A 19,096-nucleotide genomic window follows, 5' to 3' on the forward strand; every position below is an offset into this window, starting at 1 on the left:
CACCCCCACTCTCCTATTCTTCGTTGGCAATCCCTCTGCATTAGGGAATCAGTGGCCAAGGAAACATCTCCATGTGCCTAGGACAGTCTGGGTGGGCCCCTGGAGAAATCAGAAGAATAATTAGGACTTGCCAGGTGGAGAAAGGAGGCAGGGAACAGAGTGTACCGGGAGAGGGTGCGTGAGGTAAGCAGGCATCTGGGTGTGAGATTTAAGGAGGCACTTTCGCTCAGGGTCATACAAGAGCAGGAGTGGCACTTGCACATCCTGGAGAGTAAGTGCTCCCTTAATTTTTGCCTCCTCGATGTCCCCCATGCCTCTTCTTAGTGTTGGCCTTGGAGAAGAAAGAGTGTGGGTTTAAAAGCCTGGGAGGGTGAAATAAGCCGACATAACGATAAATGTCCAGGTCCTGCAAGATTGCTGGAGTCTAAAGGCGGGGAACAGAGACCACTCAGAGTTAGGCCACGCTAGACCATCAAAGGTCCCATGGGGCAGATGAAGGAGTTCACTGTTTGGTCTAAAAGTGACAGGGAGCCAATGAAGATTACTACTGAAGCAGAGAAAAGGGTGACCTGAGATAGGGCGAAGCCAGTTAGAAGGAAGGAAAGAACCCACTTGATGTTTTGAAAGTAGAATTGACCGTCCTTGGGGACTGATCGCAGATGGAAGGCTGTTGTCAGGGTTTCCCCAAGTCCAAGGGAAATGGCCTAATACACTCTCTGGGGTCAGGATGGTGTCTGCCCTCTGATGGCATCACTGAAGTAAACTGAGTGACTGCCAGATCCCATCCCTTTATCCTGCTCATTGGCTTCCGGTGGCTCTTAGTATGTCAACGTCCTTTCAAAGGTGGCTGCGATCAGACCAGCCTCCCGGTCTGGACCCATGAGATCCCATGGCTCTGACTTGGCCCCCATGACCTTGGTGGGGACCTGGAGAGGCACTGGGTGCCAGGCAAGGCCAGGCTGGCCTGGGGCTCCAGGAGGAGGGGGAACAGGAAGGAGCAGGTAAAGGGGGATGAGAGTCTGCTGGGAAACTGGGAAGCTTGAGCTTCCTGATGAAGAGAGCCTTCTGAGACACAGTTTGAGATGAGAGTCAGCCAGAGAGCAGGCTGGAGGGCAGTGGATCTGAGTGCAGCTCAGAAAGGCCGAGGTGGCTCTGCCAGGCGGGGAAGCACTGGCTTCCCAATGGCCAGGCCTGGGGCAGGGGAAGTGCTGAGACTGCAGGCAGCCTGGGTGGCCCACTTTGGGGCCAACTTCCTCTGACCCCAGGCACAACCACACACACTGACCTTGTGGTCCACTAAAGCCCCCAGATCCTTCTCTGTGAACCTCAGTGCAGCACGGTCTCAAGCTCCCGCACTTTTGGAAAATACCTGCTGTGCACGCATTTCCCCGCATTCTCGTAAAAAATAAAGTGGTGAAAAAGCAAATCTGAGCTCTTTGGAACATTAATTAAAGGCACCAGAGTTTCCTTATTTAACTGAGGGTTGCTGCCTCATTTGGGATTATTAGCAAAGCAAGACAGCCTTTGTTGTGCTTGACAAAGTGATTAATTCAGACGCTAGGTGAATTTTGGCTTTCTCAACATCTTTTGATGTGCGAAGATTCCCCGGTGAGGACACCACCATCAATTACTTAAACAAGCCATTACCTCCAGAGCACAATTATCAGGGAGGCCCGGTCTGCTAATTGGCAGATGGAGAGATGGAAATGAACTCCCGGGCTGGCCTGGACCCCTACCTGTCTAGGAGGAGCAAGCGTCCTTTCACTTGTCTCATGACGATGCTCCCGCTGATGGGGGCGACCTAGTTATTTTCCCGCCTCTGCAAAAATGCATCCTGGGTGGCTGTGTCTCCACAGCCCCAGAAGCTGCCTGTGGCTCTCCGGTGACAGCTTCATTCTCCAGGGCAGGGCTGTAGATCTCAGCACTGGGGGAACGCAAAAGAGATGAGGCCACAGAAGCAAAATTCTTTTTTTGAAAGGAATTTGTAAGAGAGTCTTTGACTTGCTTTTTCCCCTCTCAGGAGCCGGATTCTCCAGCTCCTGGGACAAGCAGGCTGAGGTGGGGGCTTTGGAGATGCCATGTCTGGGCTTAAATCCCCTGACACGGAAGGAATTCAAGGTCCAGACCCAAGAGGCTGCTTTTTGCTTTTAAACATATAAACCTATGAAAGGACATCATATTTAATAAAAGGGTAATATGCAAATTGACCATCACTCCAACACACAAGATGGTTACCCCTGTTTGGTCAAAGATGGCTGCCTAATGGCCAGCAGAGGAGGGCAGTTGGGAGGGACCAGGCCTGAAGTGGACCAGGCCTGCAGGGGAGGGCATTTAGGGAGGACCAAGCCAGCAGGGGAGGGAATTTGGGGGTGACCAGTCCAGCAGGGGAGGGCAGTTAGCAAGGACCAGGCCTGAAGAGGAAGGTTCTTGGGGTTGACCAGGCCTGCAGGGGAGGGCAGTTGGAGGGACTAGGCATGTAGGTGAGGGCAGTTGGGAGTGGCCAGGTCAGCAGGGGAGAGCAGTTGGGGGTACCAGACTAGCAGGGGAGGACAATTAGGTATGACCATGCTGGCAAGGGAAGGCCTAAATGGGCAGTTGGACATCTCTTAAGGGGTCCCAGGTTGGAGAGGGTGCAGGCTGGGCTGAGGGAGACATACACTACCAAACTGTGCACAAATTTTGTGCACCAGGCCTCTAGTTAAAATATATTTGTATTTAAATGCATAAATTAAAATATATTATATAATAATGCATTTAGACATACAGTATTTTATTTTAAATTTTTTTTTATGTATATATTTTTAAATGCACTAAGCCAGTATTTGGCAAACTCATTAGTCAACAGGGCCAAATATCAACAGTACAATAATTGAAATTTCTTTTGAGAGTCAAATTTTTTTTAACTTAAAATTCTTCTAATGCCACTTCTTCAAAATAGACTTGCCCAGGCTGTGGTATTTTGTGGAAGAGCCACACTCAAGGAGCCAAAGAGCCGCATGAGGCTTGCAAATTGCAGTTTGCACAGCACGGCACTAAGCCATTACTCCCCTGACCCAGAAGAGAGGTTTTGGGGGCAGGTTTGCATTTATGTATGTCACTGTTTTGTTTTGTTTTTTCTGGTGGGGATTAGGGAAGCTTATTCTAGTTAAATTCAATCAAATACTTAAAAAAAAATCTAGGAATATTTCATAATCATCAGCCACTTAACTCATTTTCTGAATAATTCAATTGCTTTGATCTATTTTTAAAATAGGAAGATGAGTTGCATGCACATTAATATTGGAAACAACTCTTTGCTCCACCTTCATCCTCCTCCTCTAATTCCCTCTGGCTCAGAAGCGAAAGGCATGTTCCCAATCTCCCTCTGTGACCAACCCTGTGACGAGTGGCAGAGACTGGGGGACAAGGCTGAGGCTAGCCTGGCCCTGGGCCTTACTCAGAGTCTCCTTCCTGCTTAACTACCCACTCCAACAGCATGGCATTGCTGCCCTTAGTCCCAGGACATATCTTCAGTTGGTTTTCTTGAGGCGGGACGGGCATTGGAAAGCACATGGGGCTTAAGGCAGAGACAGCATTTCCTCCCATACAATTGCCCCAGCTCAGCTCTGGACCACCTGGACCACCAGCCCTTTTAAGCCCTCCCCCAGACCATCAGACGGCTGCGGTGATGGGGCTGTTTATCCCTCCAGCTTCAACACCCCTGTCCTCAGTTTAGTGGTTTTTCTGGATATGGATTCACTTGGGAAGGCCCTATATTTTGAAAACGGCCTTGGGGAGAAACAATAAGCATAAAGACCACTTTCCATTTTTTTTTTTTTATTCTATAAATCCCACCCAATAGTTGGACAGAAGAAATGCTCTTAAGTGATCAAAATGCAAAGGTGCATCTCAACTGGCACATCCTCATGATGCTTCTTTGCTGCAAGGATCGTAATGTAAACACTGAATTAATTGCTTCTCATTAGCCGTTGAATGTCTGTCTGGTCCACTAGGTTCATGCCATGTCCCTGCAGCATTCCCGGCCCCCAGCGCCATGCCTGGCACGTCGGAGATGGGCAGTGAATATGTGTCGTCCCCATGGTTCTCTTCGTTGGGAACATGCCCAGGAACGTCAGCCCTAACAGTGATAAAGAAGCTCACTGTTAGGACCTCTACCCCTTCTGAGGGTAAACGCCTATCATAGTTTGGAACAAACCCAGTGTCAAAGGCAGACCAGCTCTCTTTAGTTCTGAGTAAGGAGATCCAAGACAATAGATTCATTTGATCTAATTCTCCACATGAATGCTGAAAAAGAACTGAATTGTTCTCATTCTCTGGCCCTGGTATGACTAGTAAATGATCAGCTGAGCCAGGGAGACCTCGATGGGGCACATTTTAAAACGTGGCCTGCTGGGGCCAGCCTTGGCCTGCGGACTGCCTTGTGCAGGTGAGGTCTTCACGGGCTTTTGGGATTTTCCATTGTGAGGTATTCCTTTTTCACATGCGCTTTTACTTATGGAAATGGCTTTTATTTGTGGTCATGATATAGAGTTTCCTTTGAAAACAAATGCATTTAAGTTTATTCAAAGGACATAGGAAGTAAAACAGCACATATGATTTACAGATGAGGCAAAAACTCTAAAGATGCTATCCAAACAACTGAATTTAGAAGATTAATGTCTTAATATCAATTGAGATTTATTGACTCAACTAACTCTCCTGCCCTGAAAAGTTGAGATAAAAATGGAATCGTTGACTCTGTACTGTAATGACCACCAATTAGTCAATTGTAGTATTTTCTTTATTTTTTATTTTTTATTTTTTTAGATGAAAAGACATTTTATTATTATTTTTCTATATAACATAGTAGTGAATATATCCGATTGCATTTTCTCAAATGGCAAATGAGAACAGGACAGCATTTTACTGAAAACCTCAATATCATCTGTCTTTTGGAGGATTCAATTTCCTACGACGTGTATGATACTGTCCATGAGGATACCAACGGTGCTTAGTAGTAAAGAACATTTTGCTAAGTTGTTCTATAATGGATCCTTGCTCTAAGTGTTCTTCTTTTACTTCTAATCTGGTTTTCAGTATTTGATCCTGTATTTCTTCATAATTATGCACAGGATTTGGCTGAGGGATAGGCTTGGTGTGTTCATATGGAATATCCACAGAAGGATGGTAGCAAACTATCGTCCTGCCATCAAATGTCAAAGCAAGTTCTACTTTGCAATTAGAGTCATCTGGAAGAGAAGAGTATATGGATTTATGACAAACACAGTATAAAACTCCATTTTGGATTGGAAATAAATGTTTCAAAATAGTTCTGTTGGATATCACCCATTTCACTACTGATACGGCCATGGTGAATCTATTGTAGATGCTTATCAGGTGGTATAGAAAAAGATTTGAAGAGAAAATGCTTTCAAAATTTGCTTCTAGGCATACCTTTTTTTCATCCCTTGATGTCTGCTCACCGAGAGCCCGCCATCTTGCCTCCTGTAGTATTTTCTTTAAAATACTTCTCTGTTGCCCGTTTAGATGCTAGGGCCACCAAAGCCTGGTTCAGTGGTGCTGGAGGCAGAGGCTGAAAGTCATTGGAGCTCTGGGCTGCCTCCTTCCCATCCTCCAGCAGCTGTGACATCCAGTTCTCCCTAAATAGGGAGCTCTGACAGTCCGGACCCCAGACACGTCTCCTTTATAGGCACAGTCCAAAACTCCAACATTAAGTCAGGATCTACACACAATATATGTGGATGTGGTAGAATTGGTTGGAAATGGACTACTGAAGATACGCAGAGGCAAATCCTGGAGGGCAGCTTCTCATTTGCCTGGTTTCTTCTTTTGCTCCAATCAGCTTGACCATCTCTGTAATACTCCATCCATCAAAATATTCCACAGTTTATCGTGGGTGTCTTCATTGGCTGAACAGTGGGCTGGCCACTCCTGTTGAATGCATCAAGAAAAGGCTTTGTCTTGGGGAAAGCGGAATGTTGGGAAATGTCTTGGCTTTAAAAATTGAATCTTATTTTGAAAATGAGCCATTTGTCACAATTTACTTTGAAAACTGGCAGTATAAGGTGCACCCTGGCCTTACAGGATTGGGGTCCTGTAGCAATAGATGACGGTGTTATTTGTCACAGTAAAATCAAAGGATGCTATCTGAAGCTACTACATCCACCTTCTGTTGTCATTTTCCAACCTACGTATCCTTAATGTAAGCAGTGATGCGTGTCCGTGGGCATAATTGTGGGATCCATTTGCATTCATGCCCACACGAAGGGAAGCTTTTCTAAATATCACAGCACAGTTGTGTTTTACCCGCCTTTCACAGCAGCATCCTCGGCCACCTGAACTCTTTTGATGACACAGGAATTAATGGCACATTTGGACATAAAAGAGCAAATTTCTCTCACAAGGACAATGTTTAAAAGCATCAGCAGGGTATTTAAAAAAATCCTTTTTCATTCATGGGTATTCTGGCTTATCAGTTTGCTAGGACTGCCATCACAAAGCACCACAAACTGGGCTTGAAGCACTGGCATCTGCGATCCCACAGTGCTGAAGGCTGGAAGTCTGAAATCAAGGCGGTACAGGCCACGCTCGCTCTGAAACCTGAAGGGGAGAATCCTTCCTGCCTCTTCTTAGCTTCCAGGGGTTTGCTGATGGCCTTTGGCAGTCCCTGGCTTGCCGCTGCATAACGTCAATCCCTGCCGCGGACATCCCCTGGCATTCTCCCGGTGTCCTCATTCACGGGGCCGTCCTCTTATAAGGAGTCAAATGGATTACAGGTTCACTCTACTTTGGTACGACCTCATTTTAAATAATTAAATTTGCAACACCCTATCTCCAAATAAGGCTGTATTCTGAGGTACTGGGAAGGGCGAATTCAACTTATCTTTTTTGGAGTGAACAATTCAACCTCTGACTCCTGAAGCCCATTGATTCTGGGTTAAGAGCCTGTTGGGAGAGACAGAGGGGATCCGGGGACCAGGAAATATGAAGCAAGGGTGCGGAGAAGGAAGGGGGAGGGAGACAAATGAAACCCTCTTTGCAATTTTGCTCAGTGGTCTGGTGGCAGCCACCTCTCCCTGCTGATTTTGGTACAAGGAGTCTAGCTACTGATGGCAGCATTTGGCCATGCCTAGCCGAAGACCCTTCAGATCTACACTGGAGTCTAGGCTGCAAGTGGAGTTGATGGCTGTGACCAGAACATTCTCTGCTGATGCCAGCTCTTTGAAAATGTCTGAATTTTGTGCAGGGACACACAAGCGGTATGTTCATAAGTGGAGTTACATAATTAGGACATGGACTTGCATAATAATTAGCATGTGTAATTAGGCACAGGCTTCTTGTCCTTTAATTAGACAATCAAGACATCTAATTACAAAATTAAGATGTAATTATGTGGCCCAAGATGACATATTTCCTTCTGCCCATTAGAGATTATATTTAGAAAATAATTCACAAAAACTGATGAAGACACAAACCTAGGAGCCAGATTTGAGATCCCGAGGGAAGCATTAAGGGGACCGGTATGCCACCTTTGCCCTTTCCCCTTAGGTGTGTGGGGAGTTATTGAAACTATCATCTCTGACTTGAAAGAATAACTGTTGCAGCCTGTGCTGTCAACCTTTGGTACACGCTAATGAAGAGGAATGTGGGCGTGACTAATCCATGTAATTCGCACATGGCTCTTGATTGTGGTTTGTAATTACACTTGAACAGGGACTGAAATGTGAGGTCGTGGGGATTCATTCAAACCCGATAATGCAGCCATATGGTGGCAACCTGGGTCAGGAGAGCTGGAAGCAGAACCCTCTTCCTACTCTGCCTCTTTAAAAGCATACTCAGCCCGGCTGGTGTGGCTCAGCAGTTGAGTGTCAACCTATGAACCAGGAGGTCATGGTTCGATTCCCAGTCAGGGCACATACCCAGGTTGTGGGCTTGATCCCCAGTGTGGGGCATGCAGGAGGCAGCAAGTCAGTAATTCTCTCTCGTTATTGATGTTTCTTTCTCTTTCTCCCTCTCCCTTCATCTCAGAAATCAATAAAAATATGTGGCCATTTTTTTGTTTTGTTTTGTTTTGTTTTTTGTTTTTTTAAAGCAGTCTCCTTGCTCAGAATAACACAAATCAACCCTTAAGCTGGGCTGGCCTTTGCTTGAATATCTGAGTGTTTGATGAAAAGTTCTTATTTGAAGTGCTCCTCACTGGGCTAAGTGGGAAGGTCAAAGACTCTAGCAAACATTCCATTTTTCTAATAATACGTGAGTGATTCTTACAGCAGTGAGTTTATTTATTTTTTTCTTTTAAAGTTCCAGGTCTGCTATGAAGCCCAGCTGTAGTGATCCTCCATAGTTTTCCTTGCTCCTAAATTAAGCTTTGGCTGATCTCTGCATGATGCTAAACACCCAGTTTGACTCATTAATTTTTCCGAACTAACTGAACTTTTGACCTAATTAGCTGGCTGATCAGGGATCACAGCCATATGTCCAGGGTTTTCAAAACCAGCGCTGCCTTTCCCGGCGCTATCCCTCTGTTCCCATAAACTGTTGAAACATCCCAGTAACTCCAATGTTTTGACAGCCACATGCACTTCTCAGACTGCCGCTCTCTCCTGGAAAGTGGCATAGAAATCTGTCAGGCGGCATTTCCTGATTTTTGGTTAGGAAAATGTTTCCCATATGGCTTCAGGCCGTGAAAACAAAGACATGAAGAGGTTGTTCGTGGTTGGTGAAGAGGTCTCGTCTCCATGGGGTGTTCCTCCCGCCCCTATTTTTTTATTTTTAGGGACGGAGAGAACACTCTGTCCCTAAAAATGTGCTGTGGGACAAATTACATGCAGGGATCAGTTTTGACCATGAAAATAGACACATTTGCACAGGGAACTTATTTTCACCATTGTGCCTTTTTGCCCGTTGCCTTCTGAAACAATTGTTCATGGTAGATTTAGAGGCGAAGGGAGAGATGTGTTTCAAAGAACAACGTATTGATGGCCATTTTAGGTGGGGAAGGGCATGTGGACATCACCTCTCAGGGGTCACTCAATCCGGAGTAATTTACTGGGTTCCATGCCACTCACTCCCCTGAAGAGGCCTCTACCTCTTTAATCCTTAGGCATTGTCACTGGAAACTTCTTTTCCTACCACCACTTCCAGAGGACTCAATCATTCTGACACCTTGTAAGCCAAAAGCATGAATGCCAACTTCAGTTTCTCTGGTTTTCAATTTGCTTTTCCCCTTAGGTACTCCACTTCGGCGTTTTCAAGACTGGAGCAGCTGGGCATCAGACATCCCAAGCCTTCTCCTTTTATTGGAAACCTGACATTTTTCCGCCAGGTAAGGGCTGCTGTCCATGCCTTGCAGTGTAAGACACGCTGAGCCCAGTGCAGCTTTACCCCGAAACACCGCTCCTGTCTAGGTCACTCACACCTGGAGCGGTTGGCATGGGACGATGCTATGTGATGACAATGACCTATTGCTTATCACTCATCAATATGCACTGAGTCCTGTCATCCATTCACCCCTTCCCCCCCCCCCCCCCCCCCCCCGCAAAACCCCAGTTACTTAGTGTCTAAATGTGCCAGCCCTGTAGCGTGGAAGAAGTAGAAGTTACTTATGCCCTCAAGGGCGCATACCAAATAGTGGTGGACAGCACCAGATCAGAACTATCCTAGCACTAGATGAGGTAGCTGTCCTTCAGAGCAGAGGGAGATCCATCCTGGAGGACTTCATGGAGAAAGGGGTCTTGCAGGAGCAATGAACACAAAGACAAGGACACACAAGCCAGAGGCGGAGCGACAATGTCTGTGATGCACCTGCCTGAGAACGAGGACACAACTTGGTGGGCAGCCTGGAAGCCAAAGACTGGGGACCCCCGAGGAATGCAGCTGTGAGAGGGAGGGAGGGAAGGGAAGGTGGAACAATTCCCTGACAGCCCAGAAAGGCAAGTGAAGGACCATTCATGTGCTCTCCTTTGTGAGTAAGAGAGGGACAGCAACGTGGGTGATTACTGTGCAGGGGAGAGAATTTAGGTCAGGTCTGTAGGATCTGACTGTTGTTAAAGTCTAGATGTGAAGTGAAGACTTGGCCCAGGGAGCTAATAACAGTGAAAAGAGAGGGGTTGTTGGGGACATTAGTACCTCATGAGACTAATTAGATGTAGAGAACTCAAAGCAAGATGAGTCAAATGTGCCTGCAATTTTAGAGCAGGGAAATGGGGGGGATGGCCATGAGTTGCTGGAAGGGAAGCTGGTTCAGCGAGAGGCCTTTGACTTGTCAGAGTGACTGATTAGCAAGTGGAAATGTCTGCGTTTATAGATATAGGCCCAGGGCTATATGCTCTAAACTCTGTGTTCCCTCACATGGCGTGTTCTCGGAAGGCAATAGTCTATTCTGCTAAATCATGGGGTGCTGCCACCAAACCCAACATCAGGACCCAACAGATTTAGCGTGTGAGAGCTGCTAAGTGGAAGGCAGGAAGGGCTACATTTGGGCCAGTCCTGATAATATCCCTTTGAGGTCTTTTCAGAATTTCTCCCCCGCCCCCGCCTTCCAGAAAGGAAGGCCCTTCGTGCCAGATAGAAAATCACACTAGCTATTTCTGTCCTGCTTCCTTCTCAGTTGCTCTCTCACATCAGTGTCTCTCTCCCTCTCCCTAAAAATTCAATAAAAACATCATATATATATATATATATATATATATATATATATATATATATATATAATTTTTTTTTTTTAATACAACGATCAGTTGGTCAGGCCCTGGGTGCCTTCACCATCTCTCACAACAATGGGTTCATGAAGGTGGGCTGCCATGGGACCAGTGGCCCTCCATGCCTTAGTCTTATTTGCCTTCATAACCCATAGCAGGTCTTTCCCCATGAACTTATCTGAACCCTATATGAGTCTGTACACTGTAACATATACTGTCAGCTGTATGACTATATCATCCATTCCTCTGTCCCTTTTTCTGTCTGGCAGCCATGTTCACTCTTTATTGTTGTTGTTGCTCTCATCTTAGTGTGTGTGTGTGTGTGTGTGTGTGTTTTAAACACTTCTTTTCATCTCTATCTCAGGGTGGCCAGTTCACAACATTGAGCCCACAGCTATCTCATCTGGGCTTCATGTGAGATTCCTGAAGCAAGTGTGAAGAAATTTCTCAGTGTCAAAATAGAACAACAGCCCAGATAGGAAATTTAATACATTTCACATATTTTGTGTGTGTGTGTGTGTGTGTGTGTGTGTGTGTGTGTGTGTTTGTGTGGTGATCAGTTGCATTCAGTTGAGTAATTACTTTGGTATTAACATTTGGAGGGAAACAGTCTGACTGCCGATGTGAAGAGAACACTGTGCCCCTCCCTCTGGATAACTTCCAGGATGCTCTTCTTCAGCTCGTCATGCTTATATGTACAAACTCTGCCAAGTTATTTCAGAACACAGCAATTTCAGGGACTGTTTTTATATTCATATATGATTTCCTTGCTATATGGCAAGCTTAGAGCATGAAAGTAGATTTAATGGAAATGGGATGTATTTCCATCAAGGACATCCACCTCTTTGATCTCCCCAATTTCCAACTCTCACCCACCCGTCCTATATCTGCCTCTATTCTTGCATTCTCCATTCCCACAACATAGGGCTAGCATTTTCCACTCTCTCACCTCCATCACAACCCAGGCATGCTTTAATGTAAACTTCATTTTCACAATACAATGGGTGTTGCTGTTTCTAACTCTTCACCCATACAATTCTTCTGTGTGTTTCTGTGCACATACTCCATCCCTATACACAACTCCATCCCTACAACACAACGAGTCTAGCATTTTCTGAGCCTCCACCCCTATTTCCCCACGTACCTCCACATATAATCATTTCCCATACAAAATGTGTCATGTTTTGTCCTATATAAAGTTGCTCTAAGGTTCTGAATATGTTGATTTTAGTTAAAATTGAATTTGGATGACGATGATTCAGAATTTGTGATAATTTGGATAGACTCGGCAGATGTTTACACATAGAGTGGCTGTGAAAAGAAGCTTTGCCAAAAATAATAATAATATAAACCAAACTGCAGAGGGGAATGTTAACATAGTTGGGAAAGCAAACAGTTTTCAAATATTTTAGCAGCAATTATACACAAATAGTTTAAGTACAGATGATCTTTTCTGTCCATGAAAGCAGAGCTGGAGGAGACTTTTCCTTGGCAACATATATATTTTTAAAGCTATTAGTTTATTCTAATACTCCAAAGTACTTGAAAGCAATATCACTTCAATTCTTTTTTATTGTTTATGTAATTGCGTTCTCGCTGTTCCAGACTTCTTTTCTGAATACTAAGTTTGTACACTTGACATTTTGTTGAATAGTATTCTTATTCTAGTGTGCGTTTTCTGCAGGGTTTCTGGGAAAGCCAAATGGAGCTCAGGAGGCTGTATGGACGTCTGTGCGGGTAAGAGGGAAACTCCATTCTCCTACTGTTTTGATTTTTGTGTGGTGAGTTGTTTGGAAGTAATAATAAGATGGGATGGTATATGTGTTTCTATCCTTTGAGGATCCACAAAAGGGAGTGCCCATCAGGTGAGGCTCCTAGAAGAGACCCCAGAGTTGGCCAAGGGAACATCAGTTAGCCTGAAACCCCACCACTTCCCAGTCTTTAAGATCCTGACCAGCCCTGGCCGGAGTGGCTCAGTGGGTTGAGCATCATCCCACGCACCAAAGGGTCACTGGTTTCATTCCTGGTCAAGGCACATGTCCGGGTTAAAGGATTGATGATGCCCAGTAGGAGCATGCAGGAGGCAGCTGTTCGATGTTCTCTCACATCAGTGTCTCTCTCCTTTCCCCTAAAAATTCAATAAAAACCTATTTAAAAAAACACACACACACAATGATCAGTTGGTCAGGCCCTGGGTGCCTTCACCGTCTCTTGCAACAGGTGCATAAAGGTGGGCTGCAATGGGACCAGTGGCCCTCCATGCCTTGGTCTAATTTGCCTTCATAATCCATAGCAAGTCTTTCCCTATGAACTTATCTGAACCCTATATGGACCTGTATACTGTAACATATACTGTCAGCTGTATGACCATATCATCTACCATCCATTCCAGTACACTTTTGAAAGTGAAAGGGTGTGTTATTAATAATTACCTCAGGACAGTAGTGGAAACTACAGCTGTCCTGTATGTACATAGGGTCACCCTAGTTCTCAACCAGGTAAAGTAATATAGACTTCCCTTTATTATTACCTGAATTTTACCTTTTACACCACCCAACTTTCTGGGGGAAAAAAGAAAAAGGAAAAAGGAAAGAAATTCTGGAATCTGATGAACAAACTCATGCTCAGAGCATTTGCCCTATTCAAGATTTCACAGACGCGAATCAATTGACTCTCAACATGTGTCTTTCCACAGTGGCGTCCTAATCAGTTCAGGCAATTGTCACACTGTTTATCCTTAGCCACTGGGTAACATTAGTAGCTCTTTTCTGGACTTCCAGGTCGGTGATAGCTTCTCTGGGGGCAGTAAATTTCTGTTGTGTTCCTAATGTACATCCTAATGGGGATCCAGCGTCTTGTGAGCCCTTCAACACCAGTATATGTGATGTTTGTTCTCCTAGTGATTATTTCCAAAAGGAGATTGACTTGTATCCTGTGTGGACACAGCCCTACCCAGGAAACTCACAGTTTGGCCGAGTTCTGCTTAAGCACTCTTTAGTTGACTATGTGACACCGTGAAATAATAAATTAAGATGTTATGCTAGAAGCTCTCTGTATGAGTTTGTTATTGCTGTAATAACAAACTACTCTAAAATGAAGTGACTTAAACAACAAATTATTATTTTTTATCATGTGCCTAAGGGTTGTCTGGAATTGACTGATCTGAGCCCCCCTTGGCTGGGAAGCTGAGGTGAGCTTCCTGGTGCACCTGCAGGTCAGCTGGGGAGGTGGCTCATGTAGGTCAGGCTCAGCTGGGGTAGCTCTGCTCCACATGTCTCTCATCCTCCTGGGAACAGCAGGCAGGCCATGGCAGGCTCTTCTCATGGTAAAGGCCAAGATTCAAGAGAGCCAGCTCATTAGTACAAGAATATTTTGAGTGTCTGCTGTACCATATCTGCTAATATCCTATTGGCCAAACCAAGTTATATGGCCAAACCCAAAGTCAGGGCAGGAAGTCATGTGGCCAACCATGTCATTGATGGAGCAGGAAGATATATTCCTCCGATGGAAGGACAAGAAGATGGTGCATATCTTTCAGTAATAAGCAACTCTATCTCACTCTCTAAGATCTCTTTCAGCTTAGTCTTTTTTTTCTTTTGTGTGTGTGTGTGTGTGTGTGTGTGTGTGTGAGTGTGTGTGTGTGTGTGTGAGTGTGTGAGTGTGTGTGTGTGTGTGTGTGTGTGTGTGTGTCGCTTCTGGCTTCTGGCATGATAGATGCTCAAAAGAGGCTCTAGGAATTGAACTGCTTACCTTTCTTTCTCCTGTGTGGTTCTATTGCTCTGTAAAAGTTCTTGTTCCACCTTTCCCTTTCTAATAGTCTCACTTTGCAGTTGATTTGACACTGACCTTGCAGACTGTCTCAAACATTTCTGAGGCACCCTACTGACTCAGAATGATAGCAGCTTCCCCAGAATTAAAAAAGGTCTCACTGAGCTTGAATTCTAGGAACCACTTCCCTGAGTACTCCTTGTACAGATTTTCAGAGTAGAGCCCTGGGTATTTTAAAGTAATCTTAACATATCAGATGAAGAATTTAAAGGACACTGTACTAACTGGTGGGTGATGTGGTGTAGTGCTGTGTGTGTGTGTGTGTGTGTGTGTGTGTGAGAGAGAGAGAGAGAGAGAGAGAGAGCGAGCGAATTGGTTTCCTTGACAACAGGATGCCCAATCAACTTTTCCCCAACTTTAACTACTAGTAAGTTAGCATAATTTATCCTTTTCATTTCAAGAAGACTTAAATCAAAGAGAATGATTTCAAATGAGGTTGTAGAGATAGAAATTACAGTGGTATCTCCACTCTTTGTTCCCAGCTCTGGTGAAAAGGAGAGAGAGAGAAAAAAGAAAGGTGATGGTATAATTTCTTCACACAAAGATATCACATTTCTCTGCTTAAAAAAAAACACCATGAGCCACAAAATACTGACTTCTTTTGAAATGTGTCCACTACTGCAGGTAGAGGCCGTACGGTGGTGGAATAAAGTCCTATTTTAGCTCTATAATCTGGATGACACTCAATATGCTCACCTTTTAAAACAGAAGTGTTGCCTACTTTCAGTCAAGATGGCAGCATAGGCAAATGCAGTACTTGAATACTCCCACAATCAAATAAAAAATTACAACTAAATTACAGAACAACTATCATTCAGACTGCCTGAAATATAGCTTAATGGAAGTCCTATGACTAGGGATTTAAAGAGGAAGACACATTGAGACTGGTAGAGGGGCAGAGATGCAGAATGGGCTGGTCCCTCGCCCATGTGTGGCAGATAAAAATTGAGAAAGGTATCTTGGCTGTGGAGGTCCTCCTGAGGACTAAGGGGTCCCAGCCTCACATCAGACCCTCAAGCCCAAAGCCAGGAAAAGTCCCCATAACTTTGGACTGTAAAACCAGGAGGGATTGTGGCTAAGAGATGTAGAGGCTACTGGAATCTCAGGCAGTTCCTCTTAAAGGGCAAGTGCGTGGACTTACTCAAAACTCACTCCCTCTGAGCTCTAGTGCTGCAGCAGCAGCTTGAAAGGAGCCAGGGACATACAGGGAGAAATTATTTATCTGGCATCAGAGTGAGAGCTGGGGATGGCACCTTTCTATCGGACTGAAGTGCTGGCAAAGGCCATTGTTCTTTTGCTGACCTCTCCACAGAGCTGGCAGGAGGGCACCGTATCTGAGTCTCCATGAACCTGGATCACAATGTTTGCCCTACCCTGGTGATTCCCTGAGACCCTGCCCCACCCAACTTGCAGGTCTACGCAAGCCATTTCCAGTGGCTTTTCCATTCAAATGACTTCTCTTGCTTCATGCTTCAGGTGTTCCTAAAGTCTCTTAAACAAGCAGAATCTAGCCTCTGTGTATCCTATAATTCTTGCTAAGTGGCTCTAGGCATGCACTACTGGAAGCCAGCCTTGGTTCACAGTTTGGCTTTTCCTGGGCACCTTTAAGCTCAGCACAAGTAAAGCCATCTGAAGATCACTGTAGCCTGTGCCAGATGGCCCCACGCTAGGCACAGGCAGTGGCTGACCTTGCACCTTCTAAGAGGCTCCAAAGCACATGTGTCAAACACAAGGCCCGCGGGCCAAATCCGTCCCGCCAGGCCTTGCAATGTGGCCCGCACCGCGCTGTCATCACTGCACTCCGCTGCGTTTCCATCACAATGACAGTTTATGACTGTTCAGGAAACCATTCGGCCCGCGATTTAGGCTGGATTTTAGATTTTGGCCCCTTCTCTGATTGAGTTCGACACCCCTACCAAAGCTAGTGCACCCAGGGTAGACCATGCTGGATTATAACCCTACCACTTCCATGAGCAACACATTAAACGGGCAGACTTGGTGAGCACCAAAGCCCACTGAAAGTCTTGTTCCATTGGTTTGGCTCCTTACAGCAGCTCCTCCACTGTAGTTTCAGCCAGTCCCCACAGCTGATCAGCCTGGAGGTCAATCCCTCCCAGTGACACCAACAATAATCAAGGCTCTACTACAATTGGGCAGTGCATACAGCCCACACAGGGGCACACCTGGAGCATCCAGCTTGGATGACTGTGGAGGCTGCACCACTAGGCCCAACAAGGACATAAGACCACTCTACCAAGTTTTGGAGAAATAGCAGCTCTACCTAATACACAGAAACAAGCACAGGGAAGCAGTGAAAATGCAGAGACAAATAAATAAGTCCCAAATGAAAAAAATAGGAGAAATATTTAGAAAAAAAAAAACTAAACAAAATGGAGGCAAGTAATCTAACAGATGCAGAGTTCAAAACAATGGTTATAAGGATGCTCAAGGAACTGAGAACTTCCTAAGCTGCTGCCCCAGCACTAGAGTTTCATGTCTTGAAACATGAAAAAGAACATAGAAACCATAAAAAAGAACTAGTCATGTGGCTTAGTGGTTGAGCGTCAACCCATCAACCAGGAGGTCAGGGCACAAGCCTGGGTTGTGGGCTCAATCCCCAGTAAGGGGCAGGCAGGAGGCAGCCAATCAATGATTCTCTCTCACCAGTGATGTTTCTGTTTCTCCTTCTTTGAAATCAATAGAAATATATTAAAAGAAAAGAACCAATCAAAAATGAAGGATATACTAAATGAAATAAGGAACAATTTATAGGGAATCAATATTAAAGTGGGTGAAACTGAGGATCAAATCAGCAATTTAGAGTACAATCAGCAAAACAACAACAACAACAAAACAACAACAACATTAATCAGATAGCAAAAAGAAAGAAGAATTTAAAAAAATAAAGATGGTTAAGGAGCCTCTGGGACAATTTTGAGTGTACAAACATTCACATCAGGGGGGGGTGTCAGAAGAAGAAGGAGAGCAAGAAATTGAAAACCTTTTTGAAAAAATAGAAATAATGACAGAAAACTTCTATAACCTGGTGAATAAAATAGACATACAAGTCCAGGAAGCGCAGACAGTCCCAAACAAGATGAAATTCTAAGAGCCACATATCTAGACTCATAATTAAATGCCAAAGATTAAAGACAAAGAATCTTCTTTAAGTAGGAGAAGAAAAAAAGATTTAAAAAAATATGAACAATAAAATAGCAAAAAATACATATCTATCAACTGTTGAATCTAAAAAACAAAAAGAACAGAAACAGACTCACAGATACAGAGAACGTCTTGATCGTTGCCAGATGTGAGGGGAGGGGGATGAGGAGAAGGGGTAAAAAAGTTGAAGGGAGTAAGAAGTACAAATTTGTTGTTATAAAATAATCATGGGAATATAATGTAGCATATTAGGGAATATATTCAATAATATTCTAATAACTATGTATGCTGTTAGATAGGTATGCGATTTATCAAGATGATCATTTAGTAAGTTACATAATATCTAATCACTGGGCGTACACCTGAAACTAATATAATATTGTATGTCAACTTTAATTAAAAGATAAAAATGATTTAAAAAATAAAGTAAAACAAAAGGGTTGAACTAGTCTATATTTAAGGTCCTTTCTATCCCTAAAAATTATTTGGTTACTGCTTCAATTTTAGCAAAATGGGTTCACTGATTGGGAATATCAAGGATGAATTTTGTGGAATGAAAGACCTGTCGTTTAGGAAATGATTTGGTTTAAATTATGTTAATTTTTAGACTGCTTCTATCATTAGAAAGTATTATCAATCCCAGATTGGTCTCTCTCACATTAATATTTCTCTCTTTTTCTTTCTCTCTCCCTCCCTTCCTTCCACTCTCTAAAATCAATGGAAAAAATATACTCAGATGAGGATTAAAAACAAAACAAAACTGAAATAGTTAATCGATTCACCATTTGACAAGTGAAACCCTATACTGTTGCTTTCATACAGAGGTGTCCTGTGTTTTTAGATGATAGGACATAACAGTATATTGGGAGAAATTTGAACCTAAAAGCCAAATGTGGTGATTATTTATGCTTATGATCTGATTGTCATCATAGCAACTCAGTCAGAGTTTGGTTCCCAAAACTTGAAGTCGGCTCTTTGCCTATTTTTCCTCTTACTCACTCTATGGGGAAAATATTTCCAGAGAAAATGTCTGCCAAGAGGTGTTGAAAACATTAGTATTTATTATCACCACCACTAACACTCCATCATCACTACCATTACTACCACCACCACTACCACCACCATCATCATAACCACCACAACCATCACCACCACCCACCACTACCACGAATAAAACGTCTTTGCCAAATGTCTAATTATATAGCCCACTTTGCCAGGCCATGTGAAAATAAAACTACGCATGTTGTCTCTGGCTTTTATGAAGTTGAATGTAAAGTGGGTGGACTGGCACAAACACTTATACTATTTTTACTTATAATACTTGATTAGAATTCTTTTGGATTGCACAATAGTACCCTTTGGCAATATAATATGAAGAAAACAAGGCTATATCCCTTTAGAAGATA

General features: G+C 44.0%; 2 protein-coding genes across 2 annotated transcripts in view; one reads left to right on the plus strand and one right to left on the minus strand.

Moving 5' to 3' along the window:
• The window catches only part of TBXAS1 (thromboxane A synthase 1), a 137,591-nt gene that overhangs the window by 24,630 nt on the left and 93,865 nt on the right, over positions 1-19,096 (plus strand). Inside the window, exons 3-4 of the mRNA XM_036428602.2 lie at positions 9,232-9,325; positions 12,385-12,437. Coding sequence (XP_036284495.1) covers positions 9,232-9,325; positions 12,385-12,437 — 147 coding nt within the window. The remainder of the gene's footprint in view (positions 1-9,231; positions 9,326-12,384; positions 12,438-19,096) is intronic.
• On the minus strand, positions 4,775-5,369 carry LOC118713710 (39S ribosomal protein L42, mitochondrial-like). The gene has a single exon (XM_036428613.2). It carries the CDS (start codon positions 5,347-5,349, stop codon positions 4,921-4,923), a length of 429 nt encoding a protein of 142 aa, XP_036284506.1. The 5' UTR covers positions 5,350-5,369; the 3' UTR covers positions 4,775-4,920.

This window comes from Pipistrellus kuhlii, unplaced genomic scaffold (assembly GCF_014108245.1).
Source record: "Pipistrellus kuhlii isolate mPipKuh1 unplaced genomic scaffold, mPipKuh1.p scaffold_m20_p_10, whole genome shotgun sequence".
In the NCBI taxonomy this organism is placed as follows: domain Eukaryota; kingdom Metazoa; phylum Chordata; class Mammalia; order Chiroptera; family Vespertilionidae; genus Pipistrellus; species Pipistrellus kuhlii.

Excerpts from the sequence above, each read along its gene's own strand:
- LOC118713710 (XM_036428613.2), bottom strand. The coding sequence starts at position 5,349 with ATGGCCGTATCAGTAGTGAAATGGGTGATATCCAACAGAACTATTTTG.